This window comes from Dissoconium aciculare (genome assembly GCF_010015565.1).
Source record: "Dissoconium aciculare CBS 342.82 unplaced genomic scaffold K489scaffold_12, whole genome shotgun sequence".
NCBI classification, from domain to species: Eukaryota; Fungi; Ascomycota; class Dothideomycetes; order Mycosphaerellales; family Dissoconiaceae; genus Dissoconium; species Dissoconium aciculare.
This window is the reverse complement of record NW_022984962.1, coordinates 677,486-690,645: the sequence shown is the minus strand read 5'-3', so window position 1 is coordinate 690,645 and position 13,160 is coordinate 677,486. Positions and strand designations below refer to the sequence as shown.

Genomic DNA, 13,160 nt, shown 5'->3' with positions numbered 1-13,160 from the left:
CCCCCGCGTCATTCACGCTTTGCGGGCGGCCTCCCACCGGCTTGCGAACAGACGCACGATCTGACTTAGCCGTTCGATGCCCAAAGTAAGTCTTCTCATGTCAGATTTTGTGTGTTTCACTACATGATATCGTGTCGTGCAGCTATCAGTGCTCACACGCGCGATAAAACATTTCTCGTGATCCGCACGGAGACACAAAATTCCCATAGGTCTTGTTACAATACTCGCGGAGCGGACGACTGCCACAAAGGAGAGCAGGAGCAACATTCTACCCTGCCCAACCGTCAAGATCTGAATGCTTTGCACGTTCAACCTGTGCTAAAGCCTTCGTGGCAAGCGGTGATCTTGCACGCCAAGGTAGGTTATAGGAATAGTGCCAGAACTGCGCGGGCGCTGCAAAACAAGAACACTGACGAGATAATGAGCACGGATCCAGAATCATGGGGGAAAATCGCGATTTCCGACTCCCTTCGAAGGGCAGGGCATGGCCTTACTACACAACTACAAGCTTCGACAGTCGAGAGTCAAGACCTACAAGCCCACACAATGTGTCATCGCCAAATTGGGGCAACCAGCAGTCTTTCCTAGCTGTTCCAGTTGCACGTGTCCGAGGCGCTAGCATTGGTTCCGAGGTTGAGACTATCACCGGTCCAGATGCAATCAACAGGAGTCATAATGAACGGAAAATTCTGTCGGATGACGACGCGATCAGACCGGATCCTGGTACGGATGCAGACTTTGCGTGCGAGAACAATCCCTTCACGTTCACCCCTGGGCGGTTATGGAAGCCCCTGAAACCCAAAAGCCTAGGCGCCTATCATTCTCCTGGCAGTCTTGCCGGAGTTGAGAAGAATCTGCGAAAGGTTCCAGGAACGGGTCCAAGCCATGACGAGCAGCGGTCTCAAGGGCAAGTCAGCTTCGACGACGTCTTCTACAACGATACTCCGTCGAGTCTTCACATGACTACAGAGGAGCTATCGGCCGATCTCAAGAAGATATATGGTAATTTAGCCAACATCGAAGCCAAATGCATTACTTTAGATGCCGCACAAGCAGTCGAAAAAAGATCGCCACTAAGCAACGAGCAATGGCACGCTCTGATTGCTCTTCACCGCACGTTTTTGTACGATCACCATGACTATGTCAAGGCTACTCGGTATAATGACGCGGCCAGAAATTGGCGCGAGCGACCGCTTGATTTCTCCGAGTCTTCAAAGTATGAAAGGACAGAACGCATTGCTCAAGGAAGTATTGCCTCTTCTTCAGTCGAGGCATTCGTTGATACGTGCGCTGGTAACTTTGTCAGTGCATCATATCTCCACAATCGACGCATCCCTTTCGATAGCAAACATCACACTAAAATCAGACGAGCAGACGATTCCAGCTTCTCAACACTCGGACGCGTCGAATTACCATGGAGGTTCCGCAACGACAAGGAAGTCCACAAGCTGATTTTCGATGTTGTGCCTGACTCTCACACCGGCGCCTACCCCTTGGTACTAGGCGGCAAGTTTATGCATATGACCAAGACGCTGTCTCATTTCGCCCATCGCATCATCTCGAAAACCCGTGACCTCCGCTTCCCGCGAGTTATGTATCAAGGCGCGTCGCAGCTACGAATGATGGGCTATTGTGATGGCATAAAGGTCGCCACGCTACCGGACACTGGGTCGGACGCCGACCTCGTCTCGCCATTAATGGCAGAGGAGCTGCGCTGTGCCGGGGCCGAAGTTCTGATGGGTCCGGAGCACTCCATTGCGCTTGAGCTTCCGGGCGGCATCGTCACACGGACTCTTGGCGTGGTGAGGAACGTTGACTTTCGCTTCGGCGATGGCCGCCTCACAGATCGATACATACGCGACTTCCACATCTTATCCGGTCTTCCAGCTGGTGTTCTCCTCAGTGATGACCTTTTGAGCGAGGCCAATGCCTTTCAGAGGTATCACGAGCACATGATCGAGGTCGACACCGGCGAAGCAGACTTCGACATGGATGGGTTGTTTCTTAACATTAGGTACATCTACGACAATCCCGGATTGTTAGGCAAGACCAAAGCCTTCTTGGGAAGACTCAGGAAGAGAGGTGAGTTCTCCTGCCCGCGCTATATCCCCGACAGAAAGAATGACCGATGATCAGCGCCAGGGAAACAGACAGACGAAACAACAGAGGATTCCTCAAAGCACAATCATTGGTGCGAGCATCAGATCGAGATTCTCAATGAGATCGAGGCTGTGTTGAAGAACTCCTCGCTGAGTCAAGCCGAGAAGGACATGGCAATCCATCGACTTGAAGCTCTACATCGAAAGCAAATTGCCAAGACGAAAGCAGACAGTGCATCGAGCACTCGATCTCAGTGAGGAAGTCCGCTCTCAAAAAGGTTCTTGAACGTGATTACTGCCTCTTCCTGGCTCAGGCCAGACCGGACACCTCTACTGAAAGTGGTCGAAAATGTAAGCTGAGTGGAGACCAGCTACGACAACATTGGAAATCGCGCATTCCTTTACAAAAACTTCGCTTCGCTCCCGGCTCTCTGCTTAGTGAACAGAGCAGCTTTTCGATCTCATACATATTTTGGAATATACTATGATCTATGGACTGTACGGCTGCATCCTCCCGCAACTGTTGGCGACCCTCGTCGCGACATTACAACTAGCAGGAACGAAAAGACCGTCGGTAGTGAATTCCTTTATCTGTAGCGACACCTATGTACCACGGTTCTCGTTACAGATGGCAAATTTAGTTCTCCGCAGTTCGCTTTTTATTGATTCCGTTCGTCATTCACAAGCACAACTATCATCGAGGATCACATGATTTACGGCGATGACCCAACGGGAAAGCTTTCTTCTAATAGCAGAAATGAAACTCAATCTGCAACCGACTGTATTCTGTCTTGCAGAGGTCACTGGTGACATGCGCAAGACCTCATGTCCAGTCAAACCTGATTGCAGACTCTAGGTGAATAGGATAGTACGTAGTAATTCTTTGCATTCTAACAAACGGAGCTCCCTCCAGACCAGACCCGCAATCTGTTCCGAACAGATCCCTGGCCAAAGAGGTCGACACCGCCGACTTGCCTGTATGGGAGTTTGTAATACTTCGTCGTCGTGCTGTGCATGGGCCTACTGTCCTTGTAGGAGGAGATTATTGTTCGCATTCCGCAAGTAGTAGTGGAACAATGAATGACGGGATCCCTCTCCTCATTGCGTCGTAAGCGAATATCGTGACACACTCAACAGTAAGTACGAGGGCTGCCAAAACAAGCGCTCGCGCGAGTCCGGAGTCTTCATTCGCACGCATGCCGTGGCAAAATTGTTCCGACAACAAGAAGGCACGAGCAAACCCCCTTACAAGCGCCGCCTAAAGATCGCAGCCTCGTTGGGTCCCGTTGAGGAACCGATGAGCAAATCATTCTGCCGTAGACTTGTACTCGTTGACGTGGTCGGTTCGTCCATTGTGGTGCACAAGAGGTGGTCGCACACTCATTCCCGCCGCTGCTTATGATACCTGTGTTCGCTGCGAGAGGAATCATGTGCTTGGCATAGTGATTGGTAGACATCCCTGAAGGGACATCTGGTAATATTGGTACATTGTAGCAAACTTGCTATCCATATGATGCTTCTATAATGTACATAATAAGTATGACACTTCGACAGAGTAATTCTCAGACATAAGACTCGATCCGCAAACACCCTTCAAGACTCCAAACTCATACAGCCACCTCTCACATACGAAAATGGACATTCAGCAAGGGCCAACCGGATCGAGCGCCGGATCCTCGACAATGAAGATCAAACAAGAAGCAATCGAGAATGAACGCAATGACCGCAAAGAACACGCCTGGCTACTCATCGGCCGTGGTGAGGACCACATGCGGGCAGAGTTCAGCCTCTTCATCCGCTCGCCGAGTACCGAGAATCCGATGGACCCGGCGATCGATCCATGCTATGGGATTCTTTATGATTATCTCGGAACGCCGACAACAGGGTACAGCCATCGTGTCCATTTTTATAACTTCCGAGTGGGAGAGACGTGGAAGGACGCGGTGTACTTGGGCGAGATGTCGAGTGCAGAGCTTCATCAGAGGGAAGGCAGTCTGAAAACTTCACCTCTCGGGGAAAGATGTTGGGCCAGCAAGAAGCCACCGGTGTTGACTGCTGAACAGTTGTCGCATCCGGTTGATGGTGTAAGATGCCCCGTTCTCCTTGCAGATGTTCGTTGCTGAAAAATATCTATGCCATAGAACCGACCAAGAGTGCAGGAACAGATGGCCAAATTCATCCACGATCTCGTTTCAATGGGTGTATTACCAGAAGACGCGCGACATAAAGTCAACGCAGCCCGCGACAGTCCATCCCACGGTCTGGGGCCGAATCTCCAATAGGTTAGCTTGCCCATTGCAACCCAATATGCTGCTCAATCTGACCACAACCAGGCGCCGCCCAATCCGCAACCTCGGGCAAAAAGGCACAATACCACCACGCGCTCGTGCGCCAACCACCTCTCCACGCACCGGTGATGGGATCGGGGGCATCTTCGACGCCACAACGTTCTGCTACACCGGCGGCTTCCATCCACGAGAGAACGAGGTCGATTTCCCAGGTCCATAACTTTTGATTGTGGGCGGTCTCGATCATTGCGGCGGTGGAACCCGCGCGATACACGAGGATGTGTAGGATAGAGCGTACGGCCATGTCCCAGACGTCGTCGATGCGTTGGCCGTGGATGTCCATCCAGATCGGTATGCGGTGGCCGATTTCGGGCGGGAATTTGGAGGTATGTTGGGGGATTGATGCGGGCTGGAGGCCGTGTTCCGAAGTGTAGTTGGGCGTCTTCTTGAAGGAGAGAACAAATTTGAGATCGTTGATGTTTGTGTTCTTTGTTTCGTAGCCTTTCTTACCATATGACCACTTGGTGAGTTTTGGATGAGGAGCGTCGGGATCGTCATTTCGTTCAGGCAGTTTGGCTTTGGGAACAATGAACCCCTGAGAGACCATATTGATCAAGACGAGGTATTCCACATCTTGAGCAGTGGCAATCAAATCCAGTTCATCGTACATTTGAAAATGTTCGTCGATAGCGATCCTTGCATCTGCAACATTGCGTAGGTAGAGATGTTCGTCTTGCTTGGGCCAACGACGAAATTGAGAAAGCACATCTTGATGGATCTGATAATTTCGACCCGGCATTTGCCGGCCTTTACGATCCTGTACGAGGATGTGGTTCTCAATCATATCTTGCGTCACTTGAGTCAGTGTTGCCTCATCGAAGACGGACAGGCTTGCAGATGCAGCGCGAGGATTGTAGTTCCACTGCTTGGTCAGAGCCACAGCCCTGATCCATGATTTGAGCAAGATGTGGTTGTCATTCAGTCCGTGACTGCTCGAGACTGCTTTTGGCAAAAGTGTTCCGTTCGAGAAGTGAAGAGTCATCTGTCTGCGATGGTCCACGATCGCGGACGTGAAATAATCACTCTTGCGGCCAGCAGCACCGTCCAGCCCGCTCGAAGCTTCATAGAGTGCTTGATTGACAGTGGTTGGTCGCATGGCCACAGGAACACCGGCTTTTGGTCTCGGACCCAGCGTAGGCATGACTTCATCTTCCACCCAATCCAGTAGAGCTGGCCAGTCGGTAGCAGCGAGATTTTGATAGTCTATTCTCGGAATCTCGTCGTTCTCGTAAGCAATTAGAAAAGGCTCTCGGATAGCATCTCGTATCTGCTCCAAGTCTACGTGGCGTCCGCCTCTGATCCAGTTCCACCGTCGACGAAGGAATTCGCCATCATATCGAAACGAAAGCGCATGGGAAATGAGCGACCAGCTGGGACCTTGATTGATACCTCCACAAGTCACCATGATCAATGCGATGGCCGCGATCAGTCGCTCGCCGTCGGCGAAGTTCGCCGCGCCCTGGCGATCACGTCGGTGACGTGGTTCGCCTGCAGGGCGAACTTGATGCGGCCGTGGTTCCTCGAGTTCGAGGGTTGGCGCAACGGCAGCTTTGCGAGATCTGTACTTCTTCTTCTTCGGCGGAGGCTCGATTATGCTCGATATGAGTGGTATCCCTTCTGGACGCCGCGATCGAGCATTGCGCTTGAGGACAACATGAGGGACCTTCAGGGTGTGGTTTACGAAAGCGATGCCATCTTCACCACGAATAGCCTTGCCTGCTCCGATCATCTCTTCTTCCCATGCTTGCACGGTATTGATCTCACGACGGAAGGGGTCTTGTTCATCTTCGCTCAATTGCGCATTCAATGTAGCCTGACGTGAGTACGGAGCCTTACGCAGAGACTCGATCTCGTCCAGAATATTTCGGAGGCTCCTCGGTGGCGGTGGTGCCGGCTTAACAAATAGTGGTTTCAATCCGACACGGGGTGGAACAACCACAGCATCGGAGATAATGGCCCGCGATGCGAATGTTCCGGTTACGGTATGTCCAAGGCATGCAAGACCCATTAAGAGAGACCATGCTCGCGACCATTGTTCTCCTCCTTGGCTGAGTGGATGAATTTCTATCTTCTCGTGTCGTTTGCGGTAGATTCTTTTCACTGGCACTGGAAGTACGTGGCGACCCGAAGGAATCGATTGATATCGTATTTGAGATGTCTTGAATCGCGCGGCCAAAGATGCCGAATCAACGGCCGAGTCATTCATGATGTTGATACTGCGCTGATCGATGGACGGATCAATGAGCGATCCCGATGGGGCGGAGTCGAACACTCCAGGGAATGAGGCAGACGGGGAAATATTGTCCGCAGGCGGCATTACTCGAAGTCGATCGGTCGTGACAACCACTGGGTTATCTACCTGCGCGCTGCTTGGCGTCTTTCTTCCAATTCTTGGCACCGACTTCACAAGAACACTGTTGTCTTCCGGATACTTGACCCGTCCAATGATTCCGCCGTTCCTGGAAGACGAAACTTTGAGGCCATGTTCCGGCTCCTTTGATTTCGGAACATGCGCCTTACTTGCATTAGGTGCCGTCGTCAGCTCAGGCGCTGCCGTGAGTTTAGGCATTGTCGTGATCTCAAATGTCGTCTTGCGCTTAGGTGTAGCCATGGGTTTCGCCGTGCCAGGCGCGCTGGAAGCCTGATGGCGTAGACTAGCAAAGACCTCGACCTCCTTCGGGAGGTACTGATTCGGCAGAGTCTCTTCGACATTTCTCTGCATGGCCTTGACCACAGGATCTTGCGGCTTGATGTGTGGTTCCGCGAGTATTGCACGAGTATGCACAAAGCCTTTCCTATCCGAGAAAGTCCAAGTGATCTTCTGCAATTTGCCGCTCGTGACGAGATTCCGAATAGCTCGCTCGAGAGTCTGACGGTCCAGAGTCTGAGCAGAGTGTTTCTGCCATGCGGTGGCAACGACGTACCACATTTCGTTGTTCCCTGGAAAGACGCCGCCACATGCGTGAACGGCATCTAAGATGACCTTGGCACGATGAGCAGCAACGAATCCACCACTGCGAACCAAGCCAGCTCGCTTGACGCGCGAAGGGCGCTCTGTTTTCCGTGTGGGGGCACTGTCTTCTGCATCGTGGTCTTCGAAATCAGGGTCTTCGAGATCCGGGTCTTCGAGACCGGGCTGCTCCGAGGCATCGTCGTCAACATAATCCTCATCATCATCCTCCATCATATCTGTTTCCTGCGCACCAGACGCGTTTGCCGCAACAGCTACAGGCGCGGTTTGTGGCAGGAGAAATTCCCTTCCAACAGCCTCATCAGTTTCAGGCCCATCATGTACTTCAGGTCCATCTTCAACTTCAGGCGCCTCATTAACTACAGGCGCCTCGTCAGCTCCCTCTTTATCTACAAACTCCATCTCCGCAGCCAAAGCCGCCACAATCGCCTCCTGCTCCTTGATTTGCGCTTCAACCAAGCGACGCAGCCTTTCAGCCTCGGCCTGAAAAGCGCGCGTCGGTCTCCCCAGCGGTCTATTGGCAAATAGCTCCTTCAAGCGTTGAGCGGCATTGAAATCTCCAGACGAGGTATCTGCAGCGGCATCGTCGTTGCCATCTTCTGTGATGCGCCTCCGCTTGGGATGCGGTGGGTCGGTTTCGCGCAAGGCACTTTCGTCTTTTCCGGAAGGTAGATTTGCGGTACTTTCTGGAATGGCATTCTTTCTTGGTCGACCGCGCTTTCTACGAATGACAGGCTGGTGGCTCGTTTCGGGGATAGTGACAGGTGCTGGGTCGATTGCATGGGCGGCGGCTGGAGAAGGATCTTGCGGAGGCACTTCCTGTGCAGAGGCCTGCTGAGTATTCTGCTGAGCTGTAAGATCGGGGGTTTCGCAAGTGCTCGGTGCCAGAGTTTGATCATGATCCTGATTGGTCGCGCTCCTGACCACACGCGCATCTGCTTTTGGATCAAGTTCGGAGGCAGAGCCGACATCGTCCAATTCCATTTCAGACTCGTCCAGTTCCCTCCGTACTTTGATACTGGCATTTATCCTTTGAGGATGACGGAACATGTGTCTGCATTCGGCAAGGCTGCCACGGCCGCCACGTATGAGCTCATTCTTATTGAGCTGTGGAAAACCCCACTCATCGAGGGATGAGTCTGCTGCCTTGGTAGTCTCCTCGAACTCTGCGAGTGACTTTTCATCGATGACCGCCTCCCATACAGCGTGTCCTGCAGTCACAGCTTTGCGGTAATTTTCCAGAGAGCGGAAATGGAAGACCAGAATTTTGAAGTCGATGACTGTATCGCGAATGAGAGTGAGATGACGAAGATGAGGCGGCTGAGAGTGCTGCCATATGTCCGTGATTTTGGCTAGTGCTTCGTCAATTGGGCGATGCCAGGAAGCTCCGCCCAATCGATCGTACAGTTGTTTCGCCGTCAGCCCTTGTAGTCCGGCTTTGTCGACGAGGTCGTAAATTTGATTATTCAGCGGGATCAGAGGGCTCCAATGAGCCGGGGGTGTCACAGCAGGCTTTTCACTCCCGCCTGCTTCCACAGCGGCTCCAGATGTCTCGGGCACGGCGATTGTGGTATCGAGATCACCTCCATCACTCTCTTCGGAATCTTCTTCCTGGTCAGGGACGATCGACTTGGGTTTGCCCTTGTAGCTGCCGGTTTGAAACACCTTTCGATCCACATCAGTTGGGTCACGCAGTAACTGAACGCAGTTGCTTCTATGCATTTTACGGCTGGACCTCGATGCGTTTTCTCCCTCCGCTTCCGGTTCAAGAGCTAATGCTGCACTTAACGTGCGTACGCAACCAGCGCGAATGAGACGACGGATACAGTGGAAGAATCTTTTAGTCTCCCATTGTTTGCCAGTGATCCCCAGTCCGGCCCGTAAGTCCGCTAATGGCACGATGTTGCCGTTGTCTTGCAGCATTTTCATGGTCGCATCGAACCAGATATCATAAAAAATTATTTGACGAGTGCCGTTTGCTTGCTCCGTTGTGGGTTTCTCATGGTTCGTTGGCAGCGCCACCGGCATCTGGGAGAATTTCTTGAGCTTGAGAATGCTTGTTTTTGTTCCTGCGCCGACAACAGCATCTTTTGTGATGTAGCCATTCTGTGCGAGTCGATCGGTTCGCTTGGGCACCGATCGCTTGTCTTGACCAGTGCGTTCGGTGACGAATTTCTGCAAGATACCCTCCGCACCAGTGGCTGCAATGACGAGTAGGCATTCGAACTCTTTGGGCGTGATGCGAGTATGATCGACAGAGTGCCCTGTAAGCTCCTGCCACATACGCTCCTCCGAGACGAAGACACGTTGACCTGCAAACTTAGCTTCGAACCCAGACAACGGAGGCTCGATATCATTGCTTTGTTCTGTCGTTGAGACTTTCTTGGCTTTGCCAGGAGGCTTGAATTGTATATCGGAATGCTTGCGCAGCTCGAGGAGAACAGTTTCGAGAAGTTGATCATTTACCACGACCCGCTCAACAGGTGGTGTTTCCGAGAAGAGAATGTCAATTTGTTGATCACATCCGTTGCCTTCAATGACCTTCGAATTGTGCTCGTTGTAGAACGCTTTGACAGCATCACCAAATTGTCGGGTGGTGAAGCCTGGATACGGCGATCAATCAGCCTTGGATTATCTCACAAAATGTCCAAACCTGGAACACACAAAAATCATGCATATCGTTCACTTACCCCGCGGACCGGTGACTGCTACATCTTCGACAAGCTTTTCAATCAGGACAGCAGATGACACTGCCATCACGTTTCATGATGAACGAGCTGTGCGGTGGTATTCGGTGCTGCGATTGCTCGAAAAATTGGGTGATGCTTGCGAGGCTCGAACATGGACGCTTGTCGCGTGGAGGAAGGGAAAGTGGTGGGTGTGATGGTCTACTCTGCGGCGCGCCCGACGGCCCGCGTCGGCCATTAAAGTCACGTGAGATCGCGTTGTCATTCACCAAATCATCAAATCCGGGCTTCTGTGACCTCTTCTGCTCCAACGTCCCGTCTGTTCCGAATCTTGCAGTCACCACTGTTGTGCTGCTAGGAGGGGAGAAACGAGAAAATGTACTTTTCAGCATCCAGGAGCCGGGCATTATCATTAAGTCATGCATAGCTCTTCTTCCAATCGAGGGGAGAAAGAAAAGAAAAAAAGAGATACGAACAACATAAAAAGAACGAAAGGGGGAGAGAACCCTCCTCTCATCCTTCTCCCCCTTCCCTCTACTACCTTCGAGTCCCATTTGCCCCTGTCGCACCACTTCTCGAATTCTTCGACCCATTTCTTGAGCTGCTGCCAGCCTCAGCCTGTAACCTCCTCCCATTGCCCTCATCAAAAGACGTGCGCTTCCTATTTGACGGCAAAGAGTTATCCTCCTCATCGTCGCTATCCCCAGTCAACCCCGTGAGATTATGCGGCGAACTGGCCTCGATGTCGTAATTATGCAAAAGATCGCCGTTATTGCTGGGTTTTCGTTTGCTGTTGCCGTTGGCGAATTTCCCGCTGTGAAGACTCCAGCTGTCACTGTGGCGGCGATTCTCGTCGCCACTGCGTCGGGCTTGCATGGAGAGGCGGGTTTGGAGACCGGCGAGGCCGTCCGTGGGAATTCCATCGACATGTTGGTACTGGCCGCGTTCGTCACCTTGGCGGATGCCGAGGTTATTGCCGTTGGGGTCTTCGCGGGAGAGGTTCAGGAGGTAGACGCCGGTGAAGATGGTGAGGAAACCGCAAAGGAGAGAGATTGTGTTTATGGCGTCGGTTGTATTGAAGCCGCGGAAGAGGATGAAGGAGGCGACGAGGGTACAGGTGGTGAATGTTACGTAGTAGAGAGGGTTTACGCTGGAGGAATGGGTCAGCATTGAAGTTTCTGATGACGATCTAGTTCCGCGCTTGATACTCACATGTTCGTATTGAAGTGGGTCAACGCCTTGTTAAAGTAGTTCATCTGGGTCAAGATGCAAACGATGACCGTGATTGCGAAGACGTATGTTGATGGGTTTGAGAATTGATTGTTTCCTCCGAGTGATAGCTTCAAAGCAACACCAAATCCTTTGATGGCCATGACCGAGATGGAGCCGACAGAGGAACAAATGCTGATGAATATCATGGGGTTCTTCTTTCCATAAACCGGCGCGATCTTGTAGATCATGACGAAGGCGAAGACAGCCACGATGGTGCAGTAGAATAAGAAGCCTGCGAAAGTATCTATTAGTCAACCGGTATGCGCACGCGATCTCCTCCAATAAACTGATCTTACCAGGCTGTAGCGCGTAGTTCAACAGCGTCCCAATGTCTTCCACCTCTTCATCCGCCGGCGCATGCAACACAATGACCACACTGCCAATCAGACATATTGCGCATCCTATCCGCCCTAATATCCCAAGCTGTTCACCGAGGAAATAACTGCCCAGGACGGCGCCGATGAGGACACTCAAAGCGCCGAGCGGGGTGACGAGGATCGCTGGTGCAAATGCGTATGCCGAGAAGTTGCAGACCTCGCCAACCACCATCGTGATGATACCCGCCCACCAGATAGGATTCCTTAGATATGCGAAGCCATCGCCCTCAAAGCCGTGTGTTTCTGCCGCTGCATTGAGGCCCTTCTTGGTGATGACGAAGGACGCGCCGATGCCTAGCGTACTGCAAACCGCCAGCGCCAATCCGACGTATTTGTCTTCCATGATGACTCGAAAGGTCACCGGCGAGGAGTTGAGTCCTGTAGGAGAGTACGAGGAAGGAGTATATTATCGCCGTGGATGCCGTGGAGGTCGGAGAGCAAAACTGCGCAGCCTGGCGCAAATGTTCACGAGCGCCGACGATGGTCTCGGTAGCGACAGACACACCGAGGGCGACCAGATGTGCGATATCGCGGCCAATCGAGTGTGCGACGCAGATGCAAGAATATCCGGACACGACGCAACGGCGAGAGCGGACGGGTTTATCGAGGAGTTGAGTTTTGGGACCAACGAACGAAATGCGCAGTACAGCACAATGAGAGAACGAGAGCACAAGACCTCTGTCGAGAATCCCGAGCGTCGTTCCTGGAGCAAAGCTTGGCGCGACGTCCGAGGTGGCTAGCTGGCCGATTGACTAGCAAGCAAAATCCCGCCCTTTGGCGTGATGTTGGCCAAAATAGGAACAGAAAACGGCGGGTGCGTGAATCCGATCGAATGGCACCGTTTGAGCGTTTCGCACCATCCAGCAAGAAAATAGGTCTGACGTGACCCTGGCGACAAGCGAATGCACCGTCAAATGCAGAACTGCGTAATAAGTAACATGCTACATATGTTTGAAACATTATACGCGGCCTATCGGTATCATCGTCTCTGCCGATTCTTCCCCTCCAATGGTATTTCGAGAACGCGTGTCCTAAGAACTGATGCGCGATCCCTCCTCCCCCCTGGCGCTGGCTACTGGATGAACACTCGTACATGTATCGCCATCCCTGAATTTCCCCTTACCTAGGTAGTCACACCATGTTTGAGGAGAGATCGTGTACACGTTGTCGTTTGACGATGCGAAAGTGTCTACATCACTTGCAGGCATCAGAGTCCAATCGTCATCTCCGACATGCAAATGGACAATGCTCCATCCTGCAATATGTGGCGCATCTCGAATTACCACAGTGTAATAACGTGCGAGACATATCTGCAGGTACCGATTACCCGTCTGAAACATGTGGCATCGAAAATCCAATGAGAGCCAGCCCTGGAGGTGGGCGAAATATTTGGGCTGTATTACGAT

General features: G+C 52.2%; 4 protein-coding genes across 4 annotated transcripts; 2 read left to right on the top strand and 2 right to left on the bottom strand.

Moving 5' to 3' along the window:
* Positions 1-163: 163 nt before the first annotated feature.
* Positions 164-2,357, top strand: K489DRAFT_62467 (uncharacterized protein). The gene has a single exon (XM_033608772.1). It carries the CDS (start codon positions 441-443, stop codon positions 2,130-2,132), a length of 1,692 nt encoding a protein of 563 aa, XP_033456990.1. The 5' UTR covers positions 164-440; the 3' UTR covers positions 2,133-2,357.
* A 1,376-nt stretch (positions 2,358-3,733) lies between these two features.
* Positions 3,734-4,222, top strand: K489DRAFT_412626 (uncharacterized protein; the record flags this gene model as incomplete). Its single annotated transcript, XM_033607953.1, has 1 exon — positions 3,734-4,222. The coding sequence occupies one exon, from the start codon at positions 3,734-3,736 to the stop codon at positions 4,220-4,222; it is 489 nt and encodes a 162-aa protein (XP_033456989.1).
* A 160-nt stretch (positions 4,223-4,382) lies between these two features.
* K489DRAFT_412625 (uncharacterized protein) lies at positions 4,383-10,175 on the bottom strand (the record flags this gene model as incomplete). The annotated part of the gene is made up of 2 exons (XM_033607952.1): positions 4,383-10,021; positions 10,109-10,175. The coding sequence occupies 2 exons, from the start codon at positions 10,173-10,175 to the stop codon at positions 4,383-4,385; spliced, it is 5,706 nt and encodes a 1,901-aa protein (XP_033456988.1).
* A 177-nt stretch (positions 10,176-10,352) lies between these two features.
* On the bottom strand, positions 10,353-12,500 carry K489DRAFT_383505 (DUF803-domain-containing protein). Its single transcript, XM_033605619.1, has 3 exons — positions 11,674-12,500; positions 11,318-11,609; positions 10,353-11,255 (listed from the first exon to the last, which is right to left on the bottom strand). The coding sequence occupies exons 1-3, from the start codon at positions 12,095-12,097 to the stop codon at positions 10,643-10,645; spliced, it is 1,329 nt and encodes a 442-aa protein (XP_033456987.1). The 5' UTR covers positions 12,098-12,500; the 3' UTR covers positions 10,353-10,642.
* Positions 12,501-13,160: the final 660 nt, after the last annotated feature.